This window comes from Oncorhynchus nerka, linkage group LG7, assembly GCF_034236695.1.
Source record: "Oncorhynchus nerka isolate Pitt River linkage group LG7, Oner_Uvic_2.0, whole genome shotgun sequence".
NCBI classification, from domain to species: domain Eukaryota; kingdom Metazoa; phylum Chordata; class Actinopteri; order Salmoniformes; family Salmonidae; genus Oncorhynchus; species Oncorhynchus nerka.
The window spans coordinates 65,935,334-65,954,464 of record NC_088402.1 but is presented as its reverse complement, the minus strand read 5'-3'; the positions used below and the strand labels follow the sequence as shown (position 1 = coordinate 65,954,464).

Here is a 19,131-nt window from a genome sequence, read left to right as displayed (position 1 = left end):
GGTGAGGCATGACAAAGTTGGAAAACTGTTGGAAAGGTTTATAAAGGAAGTCTTATACTTTGCATGTTAATCTATTTTTAGAGGCCAAATACATCATGGCTCAAGTAACACAAGTGTACCATTTTATGCTTTGCAAGTTTCATATAAAGTAATTTTTTGGAGACCGTTCCAAGTAACTTTTGAGGGTTTGAGCAAAACCATATGTCTGGAGTCGCTCAATCACATTTCTGTTAGGCCCAATGTATTTATTATTTTTGGTCAACTGTCGAAATGTGGTGAACAGTCTCCCCTTCAAAATGACTAGGGCCCAATAAGGGGGTCAGGTTCGAGCTGGCCCAAGTTGGGAGTGCCTTTTGCCGATCACAGCGCATTAACACAACTAACAAAACACTCATCCACGCTCTTTTAGTTGTGGCAACTTTTATTTTGTAACTATTTAATGCTAGATTTCTTACAGAGCTGGGGGAAGTGATTTAATTTTGTAGTAATAATAGTCCACTGCTAGTTTTATTAAAAGTTAATGTTTTACATAGGTGTCATGTGTCTATGTTGATGTGTAGCGAAAGTAGGACCATATTGTATCCTCAATAGATATTGTACTGAATCATCATATTGAGGAAATCCACTTCTAAAAATATGTACAATATTAAAATGCTCTAGGCAGCATATGTGGGTATAAAGTTACCTATTTGTGTATAGTGAACGGTAATTTTGAACAGTGTATTATTGCCTGATTTGCAGACAAAGTTGTTGAGGGCAGCATGAAATTCACCAGAACAAGAGTATAATCTTATTCTCTCCAAAATTCTCACGCTCATTTTGTCACAGTCCATTGTCAATTTAACATTCTCATCTCCCTTTTAAACATTTTCTTTATTTATTGAAAAGTACAAATCAAACATACTACTGAACAGCCACCATTCCAAGGGGCCAGAGTTTACAACTGTTTGTGCCAGTCAGTGGAGCTTGGGCCTCAAGTCAAGTTCTGTGATACTTTTGATCAGCCCCTTGGACATTTTCCTTTCCATTGAATTGAATGAATGTCGCTGTCCATCCAGCAGACATGAGCTTTGGGATTCAACGGGTGTTTACGTTGCATGAATCACTTCTAATGAAAACAACAATTTTCTGTATATTACATGTGGAACTGTGAGATTTGAGTGGGAGAGGGGACATGTATACTACTGATTCTCGGATTGTCTGTTTTCACAAGTCCACACCACTCAAACATTTTTGGTTTATCTTTGCTCAAAAATGGAAGGTAACAATGTTTTCAGAACTGTTGAACGCTTCCTTTTGTGCTTGTTGGGGCTGCTCTCACTTTTCTACCAATTGAAAGGCAAATTGTAGTGAAGTTGATGCTTGCTCGTGAACAAAATAAAGGATGAGAGAGTACAAATGTGTCTGGATTATGTTCTGTTCTATATTATGAGTTCACACTTAAGACTGGTGTCATTCTCTGTACTTGAGGTCTGCTGTATCTGCCCTTGCCTTTTTACTAAAGTGTGCACTTGCACACCGCCGCATGGTGGAAACATTCTCTAGCCAATGATTACACCAATACAATGGTTCTACATAAGAGGAAGTGTGCAAGTACACATGGAAAAGGATGCAGCCTGGCTAATTTTGAACTCTGTGAAACTGATGGCCGCTTCAGCCATGTGGAGTAGGATTCTACATGCAAAAGTGATTACTTTTGATATAAATGCTTTCTGCCTTCCCAATTATACTTTTTTTCAATTCTAACTTACATTTCATGGAAAATAAAATACACCATGCTCCATTCTTGACAATATGACCAAGCGGCGCAGATTACCGGTCCATTCGAGCAAGGCATGCCTCCCCCACCGGCTTCGCTAGTTCAAATCCACTCAGTTATAAGACTGTCAGGTGAGTCAGAGCACTGGTGTTGCTTATAAATAGGAATGTTTGATCATGGTGCCCCCTGGTGCTGAAAGAACAGAACTAGTGTATAGAATAATGGCAATGTGTTTTAACCACAACACTACTATATTTAATGAGACAGAAGATTGTATTCCTAATATAAAGTTACATTTCTCAAACATCATGGAGAAACTTATACCACTTATGACTATTTTTAGAAAGTATTTTGTAGTCCGACATTAAACATACCACACATCCAAAATGATGCATATACACTGTAAACTGACTTTAGATTGACATTTTCGGGCTCCTCTCAATTAAGAATCAGAGCTGGTTCAAGTTGGTGTGTTATGCAATCACATTTAAGCCCAGCGTTGCATATTTAACACTGCAATGATTCATTTATTTATTTTGACATGAACAGTTATGCAGGAAAAATAATTCAATCCAAGAGCTAAAACAAAATGATTTAGCCATGAAGACAATCCGTATGAAAACTGAATTTAAAGCCTTAAATGTCTGAGCCACACTTAACAAAAAGGATGACCGATGGACTGTTCAAATTATAAATAGACTACTCTACTCAAATACTCTAGTACCAAATGCATACCAAGTTTTACAATCATCAGAAAAAAAAAAAAGTGTACAAAAGTTGAACTTTACTCTTTAAAAGCAAGTACGATCAAAGTGCACGATTGATTTACATGACCAATATTATGGCACTGTTATTGGGTGGAAACACTTGATGTTAAACAACAACATAGACATTGGACAACACCTGATTACCCTCTATACCTTGGTTTTCTCCACACCAGAACTAGCTAAAGCCATTATCTTGTCTTCTGATCCTGAAAAGTGAGATGCTGGTTAAGTACAGTAGTTTACATTGTTGAGGTTGGATCTCATGGTCTGGTAACACGTAAAAAAAAGAAAAGAGAAGTGCAGTAGAGTTAAAGCTCACCGAGGTCTGCAGTGATTTTTTCAAATTGGCTGAGAGTTGCGGTCACATTTTCAGCCAGAAAAGTCTCATCTTCGACTGTAAGCTGCAGGAAGAACAAAGAGAAATGAAAAGAGTGAAACTGAGGAAAGACCATTAATCCACATCATAGTCATAAGACCCCTGTTATAGTATTTCACTAAATGAAATGACAGTTAATGACTGTCATATATAGCATACAATTTATTGAACTCCAGATGGTTACATTTTGTTATAGGTTTTCATGACATGTTATACCAATTACCATTCCATCATAGCAGATTATCAAAATATTCAATGCCACTTTCTCTTACAGTATTCATCACAAGTTTAAGCCATATGAAGAAGGGATCACAGTACACTGGTACAAGGGGCCTTTTACCTTCTCGCCCAGTTTTCTCAAGGCAGTGAGGATCTCCACCTTCTGCTGAGTGTACACATCCCTCGAAAGTTTCCCCACCATGACATCACGGTCCATCTAAAGAGAATTTCACACCATTCGGCTAAACTTTCAGGGGCGGTTTCCCAGTCACAGATTAATCTTAGTCCTGGATTAAAAAGCTATTTCAATAGAGATTCTCCATTGACCATGCTTTTTAGTCCACGACTAATATGTGTCCCTCAAAGCATTCCATGAACTGAACAGGTTTTAGAATGTAAAGCTTACTTTTGATATTAAATGTATCAAATAATGTACAAACAATAATGTACATAAAATACATAGATGAACAGTGCTTCCGACCAACCTCTGCTAATCTGGTTCTCAACTGCCCTGGTTGCTTCTTGGCAAACATTCGGATCACCTCGGGGGTCTTGAAAGCTTGGCTGATGGCAGCCTGGATTGCCTAATGAAGAAAAGGACAGTTCTCCCATGTCATGCATCATGACAACATTATGGTTTGTCATTACCCGTTATAATATTATGTCACTCTTATGATATGACAGTGTATGGCCCATAGAGATACATTAGATCAGAGGTGTCAAACTCATTTCCTGTAGGGTAGTGTCTGTGGGTTTTCGCTCCTTCCTTGTACTTGATTGATAATTGATTATTTAGAAACTGCCATCACCTAGTTGTCTAGGTCTTAATTGGACACACATTTAAAGGAATTAACAAAAAACAGCAGACACTCAAACCTCCATGGAATGAGTTTGATGTCCTTGAAGTATATTATTTACATTCATAATATTCTATTTAATTCTAAGATCTGGTCATCCAAAGTCCCTACCAGTTGCATTCCTCCAAGCTCATCCACCAGTGTCATGTTGCCTGTCACCATCTTCTTCAGAGACTCATTGAACTCATTCAACTGCTCCAGGGTTTCCTTCTTGGTCTCCTCATACTCCTCCTCTTCTAGGTCTTCTCTAGAATAAACAGAGAGCCCTGGTAATGGAGGAACAAAATCTATGGGTGTACAGAGATGTGCTCTAAATTCCATGAATACTACATGTATCACTTTGTGGAATCATAGAAATAGAATGAATATAATGACTCATTCTAGTTCTGTGAGTGGAACATCCACTATAGACAGATATGGTCTAAGTTCCATGCTACATCCCTCAGTGGAATCTTATAAATATAATACACTGAATTAATTCTAGTTCTGTGTGTGGAACATCCAGACAACCCACATTATGTTCACAGTTAGGAATGACTGATGAGAGTACCTGCACTCTTCCAAATCTTGGAGCTGTTGCATCAATCTGTCCAGTTGCTCCTCCATGTTTTGTTTTAGTTTCCCAGTTTCTGATTTGCCACGAGAAGCCATGCTTCCACCCTGCAAATATCATATTTAGTGAGTAAATAGTTCAATTTCATGTACCACTTGTATCATGTATCACTTGTGGACATAGTTAAACACAATGGAGCGGTCTATACTTTGACATGAAGAATAACATTCGCTATTAGCTAGCTACTATAGTTAGCTACCTTGTTCCCACTGACCGCCAGATTCATCTGACTGAGACAGTTTTTTGTGCGTGTAGTAGTCTAGCCTATGGCTATAGTTGTCTTAGCTGCTGGCTTGAAAAAAAAAAAAAAAAGTAATCCTCACCTGATCGTTAGAACAATATAACTCGCCTCAACACAATCAATTTAGGGAAGAGGTGAACATATATTTGAATAGTTCTCCATGAAATGTGTTACAAAAAACTGTCAAAAAACATTGGGGAGTGTGGGAGTTGTGAACGTAGCTCTTGTTCGTGGTCATGGATAGAAGGGATCCAGCATTTGTTAGAATTGACTTTTCGTAGCCGGTTTATGAGAAATTACGAAGCCTGTTAAATGTCGAAGGTTAGGAGAATTGGTTAAAGTTAGAAAATTGTTAGGATTAGCTAAAATGCAACAACAACAAAAATATTTACGTACATTTGACAAAAGCTGAATCCCATCTAGACTTGACTCTTATTCCGTGGGTGCGGCCTTGTCCTTTCCGGTTATTTTTTGTCCAATCATATGTCTCTATTTTAATCCTCTCCAATCAAAGACCGATTAGTAATACAGAAAGTGCATTACATTTTAAAGAGTCATTTTAGTATTAGGTTCCTTGTATCTTGGGAAAGTCAAGCGAATGTTTTCAGGGATCTGGGAAGATTGAGGGATTGACACGTTTGTGGTTGAACTATGTAAGGAGGCGACTAGAAACGAATGAGACCGATTGTTTGATCACAAGTGAGAGTTGTTTGATATCGTTGAGTCTTGTTTCGCTATTGCAGAATTGTGGTAAGAGGTGCATGGGAAATGGCGGCGAGTAGTGCAGATGAAATGGAGGAAATTGAGGAAAAGTTGGTGAAGCAGCAGCAGCTGTGCTGGAATGCGAACAATATGGGTGTCAGTACAGATGGTATGGAACGGGAGGATGAGGGTCAAGGGCCGGAATGTTCGGTAGTGAAAAGACATAGGAAGAAGAGAGATCATGATACAGAAAGTAGTGGATCGCCTTGTAAAAAAAGCTTGAAGAGGGCCAAGGTAGGATACAAGAGTAGTGATGTGTTGGAGTGGAAAGTGGTGATTGTGTTTGATGAGACCACAGGGTCTCACTTACACCCTATCTGACTAACTTGGTTGAAGGTAATGCCGCAGAGAAAGAGGTAGGTGAAGTTAAATTAGCTCGCTTCATTGGAAATGGTAGATTGTTAATATTGTGTGGGAACAAGGGGAAGATATTGAAAATAGAAACATTGCATGGGATGAAGATTAAAAGCCATGTACCTGGTGCTTATGCTAGGTTAAGGGTATTCCTCACTGGGGTCCCAATATATCTATGTTCACAGATGAAAGAGGATCAAAGAAGTGAGAGGTTATCAGTGATGCTGAGGTTTGAGAAAGTCTTGCCGGGAAAAGTACAGATAGGATTCCTTAGTTTCAATGTTAGATCATTTTCCCCATGCACTGTGGTGTTTTAAATGCCAAAGAATGGGACATGTAGCTGCTCAGTGTAAAGGAAAGAAAAGATGTGCCAAGTGTAAAGGCGCACGTAACATGATTACGGTGAATGTGGAAGCAGTGTGAAGGGTAAGTGCTGTAATTGTGGGGGAGAACACAGTGCAGCATTTGGTGGATGCAAGGTACAGAGAGAGGCTCAGAGATACATCATGACTGATCATGTATCGTATGCAGAGGCCATAAAACAGATTGGTAGAACTACAGTGCGGACTGATGGAGCGTACATGGATGTACCTGTAGTGGGTCTACAGTCGGGGCTGGTGCTTCTGATGGTCCTGGCATGATTTTGAGGCCTGTTCAGAAATCTTGTGCTCATGAATGTGCCTTGTCAAAGGACACTTTGATAATGAATTATATTGATAAGATTATCAGTACAACTTGGGTTGTGGAAAGCAAAAATAACAGGTTGAAGGTTATTGTGGAGATGGCAAAAGATATATATTGGGGGTAACAGATGTTACTGTTGAAATGGTTGTTGACATGCTGAACAATGCTAAGGGTGGAGTGTTTCAGCATGACATAGATACAGTTTAATGGGGAGGTTTTTTTGGGGGAGGTTGTGGTAGAAGTTAGGGATTTATTTAGTTTAGAATTTATTTTCATGGAAGTACAGAATTGGGCAGATCATGATTGATCGTACATTCTTGCACAGTAGGTGGCGGCATGCACTTAAACTATTGTTTGTGGACCGCCATGATATAGAAGAAAAATGTTTTCAGGATTGTTTTATTGTCTATTGCCATGGCTTGTTATTCAAAATAGGCTTATATGTTAGCTAGATGATCGAAATAGCCTTCAATTTCCATGGAGTATTGAAGACTTCCTGTTAAACCCCACTGAAGAAGAAGGAAGGGGCTGAGGTTAGGTTTAGGTCTAGGGTATGGACGTCCCAAGGATATCAGATAGCACTTATCACTTTTGTTGAGTCAAGCTCCAGAGTGGAGCAGTGGTCTAAGGCACTGCATCTCAGTGCTAGTGGCGTCACTACAGACTCTGGTTCAATTCCAGGCAGTATCACAACCGGCTGTGATTGGGAGTCCCATAGGGCGGCACACAATTGGCCGTTCAGTGACAGAAGACTAGTTTTTGTGCAATTTTTTTCACTTGAGAAATAATGTCTTAGTTAACTGTAAAATCGCGGGACTAAGACCTTTAAGTAAAAACGAATGACATATTTCTTGATTTATCTTAGATTGAGTCTGACATATTTTGATGAAGTGTTACTGTATGTTGTTGCGTACAGTCTCTCTAGACTCTAGAGTCTAGAGGGACAAATTGAAGTTTTTTTTTCAAGCTACTGTCTTTTTAAGTGAGTAAATGGCACAGACTTTTACTTCTGGCTCGGAGCAAACCGAACCTAACCTAGGCTTTGAGACCCCTCGTAGCAACCTGGTCTCAGAGCATTTCGAGACACTCCATTTAGTATGAAATGTTACGTTTCGTATGGTATGTATTCGTTTGTGGATGTCCATCACCCAATTAACGTTAAAAATCGTATTATATTTAACAACATTTGCAAAACGTACAATATGTTGCGAATTGCAAAATGTATGTTACGAATCCTAGCTAGATGGCTAACGTTAGCTAGGCTAGGGTTTATGAGTTGCGTGTAAAGGGTTAGAGAACATGCTAAATAGTTGCAAAGTAGTTAAAAAGTTATTGTTGCAATCTGTTCTTGGGGCATTTCTTATTATTCTATATGTCAATTCGAGAAACTCCATTTAGTATGTTAAGGCATCAAGGAAAGTAGGGTGGCTGGATGAGTGTAATATAGCGAATGCCAAGCAACCCAAAGGTTGTGAGTTTGAACCTGGGCTAATTAGCCAACACCGGGGCATTCCAAGGTTAACGTTACATGGTGCATCTCCTAAAGCTCTTTCAGTTGCACACTTTCACTTTTGCAAGTCAAAAGCCCATAATATTGATATCATTATGTAGTAGGCTTACACAGTAAGGCATACATAGACCTATGCTACCAACATTCCATCTATGGGCTTCATTCATTTATTTGTATTTTATTTAACCTTTTTATTTAACTGGGCAAGTCAGTTAAGAACAAATTCTCATTTACAATGACGGCCTACCCCGGCCAAACTCAGATGACGCTGGGAAAGTTGTGCTCAGATTCTATTCATAAGTCATGTCATATTTAGCCTATCACATTTAAATTAATGCAAAATGGATTAGCCACAGAATTGTTCAAACCGCTGTACAAAGAGCCTTGGAAAAAGTATTCGCCCCTTTACATTTAAAAACATGTTTTATCTTGTCAGAAATGCTATAAAATATTAGAATGAAATGTGTCAAAGGCATCAAAAAGTGAACTGTGCAATGGGCAAGACACATCCACACAACATATACACATTCGGTAAAGAGTTTTGAAATCTAAACCCTCCCGGTCACACAGCTTTGTCAACATATCTTTGTATGTTTCTCTCTTTCAGCCTAGACTGTCCTTTTAGCTCCTATGTACTGTAATCAATGGAGCCTCAAGACCTAACCAAAGTGGTTCTGCTGGCTTGTGGGTCTTTCAACCCCATAACCAATATGCACCTGCGTATGTTTGAATTGGCACGGGATTACCTGGAAGATACAGGTATGTCTGATCATTTGTCGTCTGTCAACAGATTTTTAATTTTTTTTATATATTTTTTATTTAACCTTTATTTAACTAGGCAAGTCAGTTAAGAACACATTCTTATTTACAATGAAGGCCTACCAAAATGCAGAAATCCTCCAGCGGGGATGTGGGCTAGGATTAAATATAATAAAAAAAAATATAGGACAAAACACACACCATGACAAGAGAGACAACCCTACATAAAGAGATACCTAAGACAACTACATAGCAAAGAAGCAACACATGACAACATGACAACAACATGGTACAAATGTTATTGGGCACAGACAACAGCAAGAAGGTAGAGACAACAATACATCATGCAACTGTCAGTAGTAGTGTCCATGATTCAGTCTTTGAATGAAGAGATTGAGATAAAACTGTCCAGTTTGAGTGTTTGTTACAGTCGCTAGCTGCTGCAAACTGAAAAGACGAGCACAGGGATGTGTGTGCTTTTTGGGACCTTTAACAGAATGTGACTGGCAGAACGGTTGTTGTATGTGGATAACGAGGGCTGCAGTAGATCTCTCTTTAGATTATACATTTGTAAATCATCACTTTGTGTTTTGTGAGTTTAGGACCTACTTCCTCAGATATTTGCATTGCTTCCAAATTATGAGAAGCAGATCTAGTCAAATAAGAGTGGTAGTATTTTGCATTTAACTGAATTTGTATTGTCAGTGTGTGCTCTACAAAATTAGCTGGCTTAACTCCTCTTTCTTTCTATGTACTCTCAGGACAGTACATAGTTGTGAGGGGCATCATCTCTGCAGTGGGTGACGGCTATAAGAAGAAGGGTCTGATTGAGGCCTGTCACCGTGTAGATATGGCCAGGCTGGCCACAGACACCTCTGACTGGATCAAGGTAGATGCATGGGAGAGCCAGCAGCCTGAATGGGTGGAGACAGCTAAAGTGATGCGGTGAGTGCTGATCATTTGTGTGTGAAGACTGTAGCTTAGTTATTGAGAGGGGTTGTCAAATCTATTTTGATTTGATGAGTTTGTGTGATACAAAAAGAAAAAAAGCATTACTTGCACTGCAAGACTCTTGTATTACATTTATCCAGGGTAACCTAGGCCAAGATATACTCTTAATTAAGGAGCCTACTGTTACGCCTTAAGGTCCAAGGACCTTATGTTATTTTCAGAGGTAGATTGGCACTGGCAGCCAAAAAACCCACGTAAACCCATTCTCAATTGTGATACGGATCTAGAAACATAAAGCCCTTTACTTTCATATCTTGTCAAAATAATTTCGCAAATGTGGCACTCTCTTCTGAGGGACCGGAGTTACATTTACATTACATTTAAGTCATTTAGCAGACGCTCTTATCCAGAGCGACTTACAAATTGGTGCGTTCACCTTAAGACATCCAGTGGAACAGCCACTTTACAATAGTGCATCTAAATCTTTTAAGGGGGGAGGGGGTGAGAAGGATTACTTTATCCTATCCTAGGTATTCCTGAAAGAGGTGGGGTTTCAGGTGTCTCCGGAAGGTGGTGATTGACTCCGCTGTCCTGGCGTCGTGAGGGAGTTTGTTCCACCATTGGGGGGCCAGAGCAGCGAACAGTTTTGACTGGGCTGCGCGGGAACTGTACTTCCTCAGTGGTAGGGAGGCGAGCAGGCCAGAGGTGGATGAACGCAGTGCCCTTGTTTGGGTGTAGGGCCTGATCAGAGCCTGGAGGTACTGAGGTGCCGTTCCCCTCACAGCTCCGTAGGCAAGCACCATGGTCTTGTAGCGGATGCGAGCTTCAACTGGAAGCCAGTGGAGAGAGCGGAGGAGCGGGGTGACGTGAGAGAACTTGGGAAGGTTGAACACCAGACGGGCTGCGGCGTTCTGGATGAGTTGTAGGGGTTTAATGGCACAGGCAGGGAGCCCAGCCAACAGCGAGTTGCAGTAATCCAGACGGGAGATGACAAGTGCCTGGATTAGGACCTGCGCCGCTTCCTGTGTGAGGCAGGGTCGTACTCTGCGGATGTTGTAGAGCATGAACCTACAAGAACGGGCCACCGCCTTGATGTTAGTTGAGAACGACAGGGTGTTGTCCAGGATCACGCCAAGGTTCTTAGCGCTCTGGGAGGAGGACACAATGGAGTTGTCAACCGTGATGGCGAGATCATGGAACGGGCAGTCCTTCCCCGGGAGGAAGAGCTGCTCCGTCTTGCCGAGGTTCAGCTTGAGGTGGTGATCCGTCATCCACACTGATATGTCTGCCAGACATGTAGAGATGCGATTCGCCACCTGGTCATCAGAAGGGGGAAAGGAGAAGATTAATTGTGTGTCGTCTGCATAGCAATGATAGGAGAGACCATGTGAGGTTATGACAGAGCCAAGTGACTTGGTGTATAGCGAGAATAGGAGAGGGCCTAGAACAGAGCCCTGTTCATGAACCCTGAGTTCATATCAGTTTGTACCTAGTACCAGGGTTTAACACCTCAAAATGCTCATAGATACTTTAAAATGGGGATCCCCTCCCTTAAACTAATACAAGAAAAATTCTCAGTCCCAAATAAACTTGGTTCTGTGTCCAAGAATCCATTCCAAGCTTTACTGGTGCGTGATCGAGTCGCTGCGCGTGAATGGAAACCTCTAGTCAACAGACCTGTGGCTGTCCCAATAAAACACACTGGAATGGCCCGACACAGTTCCTTTTGTGAAACAAAAACTAAAACGGTCCTCTTCAATTAAAAATGGGACCACTCAAACTCTGAACTCCTCTTTTACCACGACCAGTGGCAACTCACGACCATGTTAACGCTGTCTCTCGGTGTAGCGGTTGAGAAACAGAAAGAGGAGCTTGTTGATGACAGTTGATCCGCTGTCTGAGAAAGTACAAGCAACAAATCCCTCACTGTACTCATGGTGGTCGGGGATCCTCAACTGATTGTTCATCATATATACTATTATTTTCACTGGTCAGTGAGTTATACAACTTTAAACAACTAATTAGAAAATGTTGATTGCTTGTAGTTCTTTCTCATACGTCGCACTGTTCACTAGCAACTGGTCCACCTCCCAAATATGTCTCACATGCAACAATGGTCAGTACACAATAAGTAATAGTCTGTGCTACAAAACAACAAATTAACCAGGAGTTACATACACCCCTCACAAAATAAACGTAGCCTCCCGACAAGACCCAACACCTTTGACCTCAGAATGCAATACGTTGATACACACACAGCATCGTCAATGTGTCATAGCTTGACATAAGTACACAGAAACATTCATGTTTCATCCAAGAAAAGAAATACCCGTATTATACAAAATACCTGTATACCTCGGTGTAATACGGTAGTGTTGTGCGGTGTACCTAACTCTTCATAAGACAGTCTAACTAGTGTCTTCACCACTCTCTTGTTTGGCAGTTCTGGGATGGCCTGAGTGTCCACTGTGGATCTGGGGAGGGCTGGACAGCTTCCTCTTCAGGGTCCCTCTCCAGTCCATCTTCTGTGGCTCCTTCGGGTTCTGGGTTAACTGCGACAGGTGCAGTCAGGGTGAACACTGTAGCCTCTGGAAATGGCCTTGCTGACAGTGGATATTACTGAGTCCCGGAGCACATTGCAGATCCTCACGCAGGATAGTCCATCTTTAGAGCAGTGAAGTTCACAAAGGCTTCAGCCTCGGGCTGGGCCCTTATGTTCCTAGATGCACACTCTGAGATACTGTCTGAAGAGTTGTTGGCAGTCATCGCTTGGCAAGTGGCTCTGAGTCCTGGTGAGGGGATTTCAACCCAGTCTCCAGCCTCTTCAGCACTCGTGTGGACATCTTGACAGGGTGTCAGTGGCAATGTTCACTCGCTCTAGCTTGTACTACAACTTGAACTCGTAGTTGGCGAGAGTGGCCATCCCCCTCTGGCCTGTAGCATCCAGCTTGACACTGGCTTGCACATAGGTGAGGTGGTTATTGTCCTTGTGCATCAGGAAATTAGCTCTGTACAGATAATCATGAAACTTGTCTGACACTGCCCCCTTTAGCCCCAGGAACTCAAGCTTGTGAGCTGGATCTTCTCTGTCCTGGACAAGGTCCAGCTTGCATAAGCCACTGGTCTTCATCCCTCAGGGTACTCCTGGTACAGCACTCCACCCAGGCCACTCAGACTGGCGTCAATGTGGTGGACGTAGAGCTTCTCAGGGTCAGCGACGGCAAGTACAGGTGAGCTGGTGAGGCGTTCGACGATGTTCTGGAAGGCTCTCTCTCACTCTGCTGTCCATCGTTTTCCAAACAGCTCCTTCTCCTTCCGGTAGGTGACTCTAGATGGAGGACTGGTGGGCTTACCATTTTTTCTTGGGGGCGTGACCTCTGGTAATCTCATGGAGGGATCTTACGACAGAAGTGTATCCTTTTCATTTGCCTCTGGTAGTATCCACAGAACCCAAGAAACGACTGGAGGGCCTTGAGGTTTTCTGGTCTGGGCCATGAGGGGAGGGCATCGATACCTTGATCGGAGACTGGCTCAGGTATTTCACTGAGGTCTGGCAGAACTGGCACTTGTCGATGGAAAGCCTCAGGCCTCCAGACAGTCCAGGACCTTCATCAGCCTATCCTCATGCCCCTTCAAGGTTTTCCCAAACACAATGAGGTCATCCAGGTAGACCAGCCCTGCAAGGAGACCAGCCCTCATGTCGCTGACATCCTTCTACATTAAGCATTGGAATGTAGCTGGTCTGGAACGGTTGGTTCCAGTGAGCATGGAGGGTCTCCCTGCATGGGGGGCTCAGGACACACAAGGGCTAGAGTTTCAATAGGCTGCTGGACGCCTATAGCATCACAGGAGATCTCAATGGTGATGCTGATGTTGCCGTCATGGGGTAGTTGCTCTCACTTAGGCCCCACAAGGTTATCCCTTCTGAAGGCTGGAGATGGATGTGTTGTCTTTGTAGAACTGCCGGTGGATGCTTGCCACTGTCTAGGATGGCATGACCGGGTTTTCCCATTCACTTTCACAGGAGACACTGTAGGCTCCTTTACTGTCCCCCTCTGCTGTTTCCTGATGTTCCTTGAGCATGGATGAAGCGTCTGTTGAATTCCTCTACATTCTTTCCTTTTCTGACAATTCCTGGAAGAGTGGCCATCTTCACCACAGTTATAGCAGAATAAGTTTTCATTCCTCTTTGGCCCTGGACGTGTTGCTGGTCTGAGTTAGATGGATCATCATTGCAGCTATGGCGTACTTCAGTTCTTCTACCTGTTTGCAGAGAACTTTGATTTTGGCCCTAGCATCTGATGATGGCTTCAATGATCTGTTCAGGTCTTGAGGCTATGGCTTGGGTTGTAGCAAGGTTATTCAGCTCGCTATCTGAGATCTCTCATCATCAAGGTCTATAGTTTGTCTGTTACATCACTATGGAGTGCTGACATAGGAGAGAAGGTGGTGGTGGGAATTTGCTGAGGAGAGCGAGGAGTTACATTTCCTAGGTAGATCAACTGCCACTTGATGCCCTTTAACTCATCTTCAACCAGACAATGCAGTGAGATCCAGAAAAGAATGAGAGAAACTCCCCAAATACAGGTGTGCCAAGCTTGTAGCATCATACCAAAGAAGACTCGATGCTGTAATCACTGCCAAAGGTGCTTCAACAAAGTACTGAGTAAAGGGTCTGAATACTAATGTAAATGTGATATTTCAGTAATTTTTTGGATAAATGAGCAAACATTTCTAAAAACCTGTTTTTGCTTTGTCATTATGGGGTATTGTGTGTAGATTGAAAAACTCTTTAATCAATTTGCAACGTGGAAAAAGTCAAGGGGTCTGAATAGTTTCCTACGGCACTCATGGTAGGGTGGGGTATGCAAACTCAACTTTGAGCACCTCTATCTCCTTAATGTTTTAGCATTCAGGTCTCAAAGTTACTTTCAGATTACTTCAGCCATGGGCAAATACAGTATGTATAGCAAGTTTTGTTCAAGTCAAAAGGTCTGCAGTCAAAGTTATTGAAATCAAATGAATGACCAAAAAGTCATTTAGTTGTGACATTTTGTAACCATAATAACAAGTGAAGCTACTCTGCCATGATCCTTGCTTTGTTCCATTGGGCTTTATCTCCCTCGTGTCAATTGAATTGTTGTCTGCACTTAAGGCATCATTCTAAAGAACTGACGACAGTGGAACAGAACAATGACTATGTGGACACTGCAAAGAAGAGGAGGATTGAGGCGACAAAGCACGCTTTCGAGGATCCATCCTCGTATCACACAAGGAGAGGTAAAAAAGGAGCGATTTTCCACGAGCATTCCGAGACTACAGACAAATGCACACATTTCTTACTACCCAGAAGTCCCTACTAGCTCTTTGGAGAGGAGGATGCTGTGTAACACCCAGGGCAGGTAACACAATGGGATTCATTGCTGCTATATTGTTTCTTACTATCAATTCCACTCAGATTAGTAATGACAATTTTGGTCATTTTATTATGCAAAGTGACTTACAGAACCATTGATAGTGACATTCATTATTTGGCCCATTTGGAAATTCAACCACAATGGAATTAAGTCTCGGACTTTATCCTTGATGATTTTACTCGTGCATATATGGCGTTTTCAAGTTATGTGCTAGTTTTATTTTTATTTTTTTATGTTCATATTAATAAACTAAAACGGGCAACCCTATTGTTGCCAGCACCTTGTTCTAACTCATTGAGCCTGCAACTGTTGAATACTACTGTCTGTCTGGGACATTAGCACCCAGGTCTGGTGTTATAGAAACCAGTGACAACTAGTCACGCCACCTGAAGACTGGTATGATGGAAAAGCAAGTGATCTGCCCTGAGGTAATAAAAACTAATGGTGCTGGTTACATGTTTTGCCGGCGCAGGCTGTCTCTACAAGTGCAGAACATTGTGGCCAACTTTTTGACATTGTCTGGCAACATTCCATGATGCGTGTCTCTTAAGTGTAGGTGAGCCCTATGATGAAAAGATCCTTCTCAGAAATCAGGCAATTGACACACTTACTTAAACCCACTGCTTTAGACTTTCTAGCCTAATGTGTGTTTATATCAGAGGTTCGGTACAGCAGAAGACACATTTCAGTCTTGTATGGGTTAATAAACTATTCATCTGTCCATGAACCCTTTAGACAACGGCCCTCAGCTGAAACTCCTGTGCGGCGCGGACGTCCTGGAGTCCTTCGGCGTTCCCAACCTGTGGAAGCACGAGGACATTGCCGAGATCGTGGGCCGCTATGGCCTGGTGTGCATCACCCGCAACGGCTGTGACGCCCACAAGTTCATCCACCAATCGGAGGTGCTGTGGAAGCACCGCAAGAACATCCACGTGGTCCGTGAGTGGGTAACCAACGAGATCTCGGCCACGCACGTGCGTCGGGCCCTGTGCCGGGGCCAGACCGTCCGCTACTTACTGCCGGACCCGGTGGTGAGCTACATCCGGGAGCACGGACTGTACAGTGCCGAGAGTGAGCAGAAGAACGCTGACGTCGTCCTTGCCCCGCTTCAGAGACACACCGGCCCCTCCTCCAGCTGAGGTGGCCAGCCATATTGCCTGCTGCCAACTTGAATGCCTTGAGTCCATTGAAGGCCGGTGGGAGGAGCTATAGGATTACTGGCTCATTGAAATGGAATATATGGAAGGGCATTAAACGTGGTTTCCATATGTTTGATACCTTTACTATTTATTTTCTAGCCATTACAATTAGCCCGTCTTCCTACAGCTCCTCCCACCGGCCTCCTCTACTTGAGACTGTGTAGTAGAGGCATTTTATCTTTTACTGGTTTGAAAAGATATGTGAATGAATGCACAGATGTTTTTGTATATTTTTGTAACAGTTGAAGTAGACTGCTCACCAGTGCTAGAATGAGTTTGCACCAGAATAACCTCTTGTGTGGCATCTCCTCAGAGAATGGGTGAATCTGCTAAAGTTTAAATGAATAACTGTTTTGTAGAAAAGTATAAGCACCCAAGTAGTGGCAATCCCAAGCGCCAGAATGTAAACCCTTGATCTGTCACTAACAGTCAATCTGGTCCTTGGAGCACTTTATCTATATAATAGCACAGATCGACACCCATGATTATTTGTGTACAAATGAGAATTCCTTGATTTACAATGAGCCTGATGTATAACTACAGACATTTTTCATTTTGCAGTGATTAACAAGCTCGTCCACCCTTGTACATTTTGTGTTTCTTTTTAAATGCTGGGGCTTTAGTGTGTGTGTGTGTGTGTGTGTGTTTGACTAATTCTCTCAGGCAAAGGCAGTTACATACAAACGGCATGGTGTATATTGAGAGAAATAAAACGCTGTCTTTGTTTTGCAGCTTGTGAACACTTCTGTCATTGCTGTCTCCAATAAAAAAACTGTACATCTTTATAATGAGGAAATCCCAACCATTCACACCTATTCTGTTTGCTTCAAATGCAGGTTATTAGTAGCTTTTTTCTTAGTATTCCTTTTTACTATCAACTTCCTTGATCAGATGAGCATTATTCTGATAACATGAAATGTATTACAATAGTTGATTGAAGTGTAGATACAATACCCACTCAGTTGTTGCATTAGTAGAGGCACTGTATGGAATCACTGAGTTGATTGACACTGCAGATTGTCCCTTCATTTTTTTTGTTTGTTAGTTTAGCAACAAAGGCAATGCTGCCAATGCTTCCTATCTTGTCTTATTTCTAAAATTAACTTCTGTTTCTTGATCAATGGTCGAAAACCTAACCTAGCTACGGTGGTGCTCAATTTAGCAGGACCGAATGAAAGCTCAGGCCAAACCCTCATCTCATATGTTCCCAAGCAAAACAGATTAAATAGTTATTTATTTTCAATTATGTACGATTTCTAATATGACATCATACAAGCAATCGCTGTATTGACTCATGTTTGGTTGTAGCAGCTGGTGTCTTCAAGCCTTTGTCAGGGTGCAACTCAATATTTGGAAGGTGTTTGGAATAATCAGTGTATGTCTGAGCATGTGTTCTTACACTCTGTCCATGCCCAGGTATTGATCCCAGTTTGTAAAATCACCCAGATGCTGAAGCTGGGGGAGGTGATAGAGTAACAGGATGACCTGTACACAATCCAAATCCTCAGCCCCTTCTGCAACTATACTTTCTCTTTCACCAATGGGCTAGATACTAGGCACTGCAAGGTGCAATCCAGGCAACCTGTTGAAGTCTAGCAAAGCCAGACTCTCAAGTCTCACACTGGCTCAGCTAGCTCTGGCCAGGTCATTAGTGAGCGTTCCTTCACAAACAGTCTGCAGTTCAAGTTAGAGAAGGAACGTACCCTAACGACCTGGACCAGCCTTCTAGTCAGGTTGTGTGAGACTAACCTGACATTAACCACTTTGGTCAAAGATTAGATCATCCAAAGAATATTGAGGTTTCTGTTAAAAGAGCATTTGTGATAATGATTAGTGTAATTGAGCTTGTTCTAGCTAGCCTACATGAACTACTAGGTCAGTCTTTCAAAAATTATGAACATGCTTTTTGCTCTGTGTGTATCATACAGTCGCTGGTGACATGAAGGGGAGTAAGCTGGTGTGTGAACAGATTGGGAAGAATTGTGATTGGACACACTGAACAGAGAAGGATAAACTACATTCTCTTATGCATTTTATATTCCTATTCTCTTTTCTCAGGAGTTCTACTGTGAAGGGCAGGTCTGCAAGCAGGTTTTCAAAAAGAATGTGAAGGAATGGACTTTAAGGTTTCAAATTTTAATGTCACGTGCACAAGTGCAGTGACATGCCTTTCTTACAAGCTCCAAACCCAACAATGCAGTAATCAATATCAATGCTGCACAAAAAATAAATGACAACAAAATCATGAGAAATAAGAAATAACACAAGAAAGTAAGAAGCTATGTACAGGGTCAGTTCCAGTACCATAATTACAATGTACAGGGATACTGGAGTGATAGAGGTAGATCTGTACCAGGGGAAGATGACTAGGCATCAGGACAGAAGCTGTTCAGTAGCCTGTTGGTGTCATACTAGATGCACTGGTATCTCTTGTTGTGCGGCGGCAGAGCTTGGGAAGCTGGAGTCTTTAACAAGTTTCCGGTCCTTCCTTTCATACAGCCTGATATAGAAGTCCTGGATGGCAGGGAGCTCGGGCCCAGTGATGTACTGGGCTGTCCACACCACCCTCTGTAGCTCCATGTGATCAAGGGCGGTGCTGTTGCTATACCAAGCAGTGAAAAAGAATGTGGACTACAGGAAAAAGAGGACTGAGCACACCCCCA

The 19,131-nt window shown here is 42.2% G+C and overlaps 2 protein-coding genes across 8 annotated transcripts; one reads left to right on the top strand and one right to left on the bottom strand.

Annotated features, from left to right (window-relative positions):
• Positions 1-166: 166 nt before the first annotated feature.
• Positions 167-5,325, bottom strand: lzic (leucine zipper and CTNNBIP1 domain containing). Of its 3 annotated transcripts, none has more exons than XM_029664585.2 (7): positions 5,229-5,325; positions 4,529-4,638; positions 4,090-4,225; positions 3,607-3,705; positions 3,243-3,338; positions 2,846-2,927; positions 167-2,732 (listed from the first exon to the last, which is right to left on the bottom strand). In XM_029664585.2, the coding sequence occupies exons 2-7, from the start codon at positions 4,627-4,629 to the stop codon at positions 2,674-2,676; spliced, it is 573 nt and encodes a 190-aa protein (XP_029520445.1). In that variant the 5' UTR covers positions 4,630-4,638; positions 5,229-5,325; the 3' UTR covers positions 167-2,673. The 3 variants fall into 3 exon arrangements, with proteins under 3 accessions (XP_029520445.1, XP_029520443.1, XP_029520442.1); XM_029664583.2 differs by lacking the exon at positions 5,229-5,325 and adding an exon at positions 4,915-5,167; XM_029664582.2 differs by lacking the exon at positions 5,229-5,325 and adding an exon at positions 4,791-4,896.
• Positions 5,326-5,363: 38 nt separating this feature from the next.
• On the top strand, positions 5,364-17,210 carry nmnat1 (nicotinamide nucleotide adenylyltransferase 1). 5 transcript variants are annotated; one of them, XM_029664578.2, is made up of 5 exons: positions 5,364-5,531; positions 8,750-8,901; positions 9,663-9,846; positions 15,008-15,132; positions 16,005-17,210. In XM_029664578.2, exons 2-5 carry the CDS (start codon positions 8,787-8,789, stop codon positions 16,406-16,408), a joined length of 828 nt encoding a protein of 275 aa, XP_029520438.1. In that variant the 5' UTR covers positions 5,364-5,531; positions 8,750-8,786; the 3' UTR covers positions 16,409-17,210. The 5 variants fall into 5 exon arrangements, with proteins under 5 accessions (XP_029520438.1, XP_029520437.1, XP_029520439.1 ...); XM_029664577.2 differs by having other exon boundaries at positions 5,365-5,485; XM_029664579.2 differs by lacking the exon at positions 5,364-5,531 and adding an exon at positions 5,542-5,950.
• The last annotated feature ends 1,921 nt before the right edge of the window (positions 17,211-19,131 follow it).

Coding starts and splice junctions, on each gene's coding strand:
- lzic (XM_029664582.2), bottom strand. CDS start 4,817: ATGAATCTGGCGGTCAGTGGGAACAAG. Junction 4,639..4,790: donor TGGCGGTCAGTGGGAACAAG/GTAGCTAACTAT, acceptor TGATATTTGCAG/GGTGGAAGCATGGCTTCTCG. Junction 2,928..3,242: donor TGAGAAAACTGGGCGAGAAG/GTAAAAGGCCCC, acceptor TTCTTCCTGCAG/CTTACAGTCGAAGATGAGAC.
- nmnat1 (XM_029664578.2), top strand. CDS start 8,787: ATGGAGCCTCAAGACCTAACCAAAGTGGTTCTGCTGGCTTGTGGGTCT. Junction 9,847..15,007: donor GAGACAGCTAAAGTGATGCG/GTGAGTGCTGAT, acceptor TCTGCACTTAAG/GCATCATTCTAAAGAACTGA. Junction 15,133..16,004: donor CTCGTATCACACAAGGAGAG/GTAAAAAAGGAG, acceptor TGAACCCTTTAG/ACAACGGCCCTCAGCTGAAA.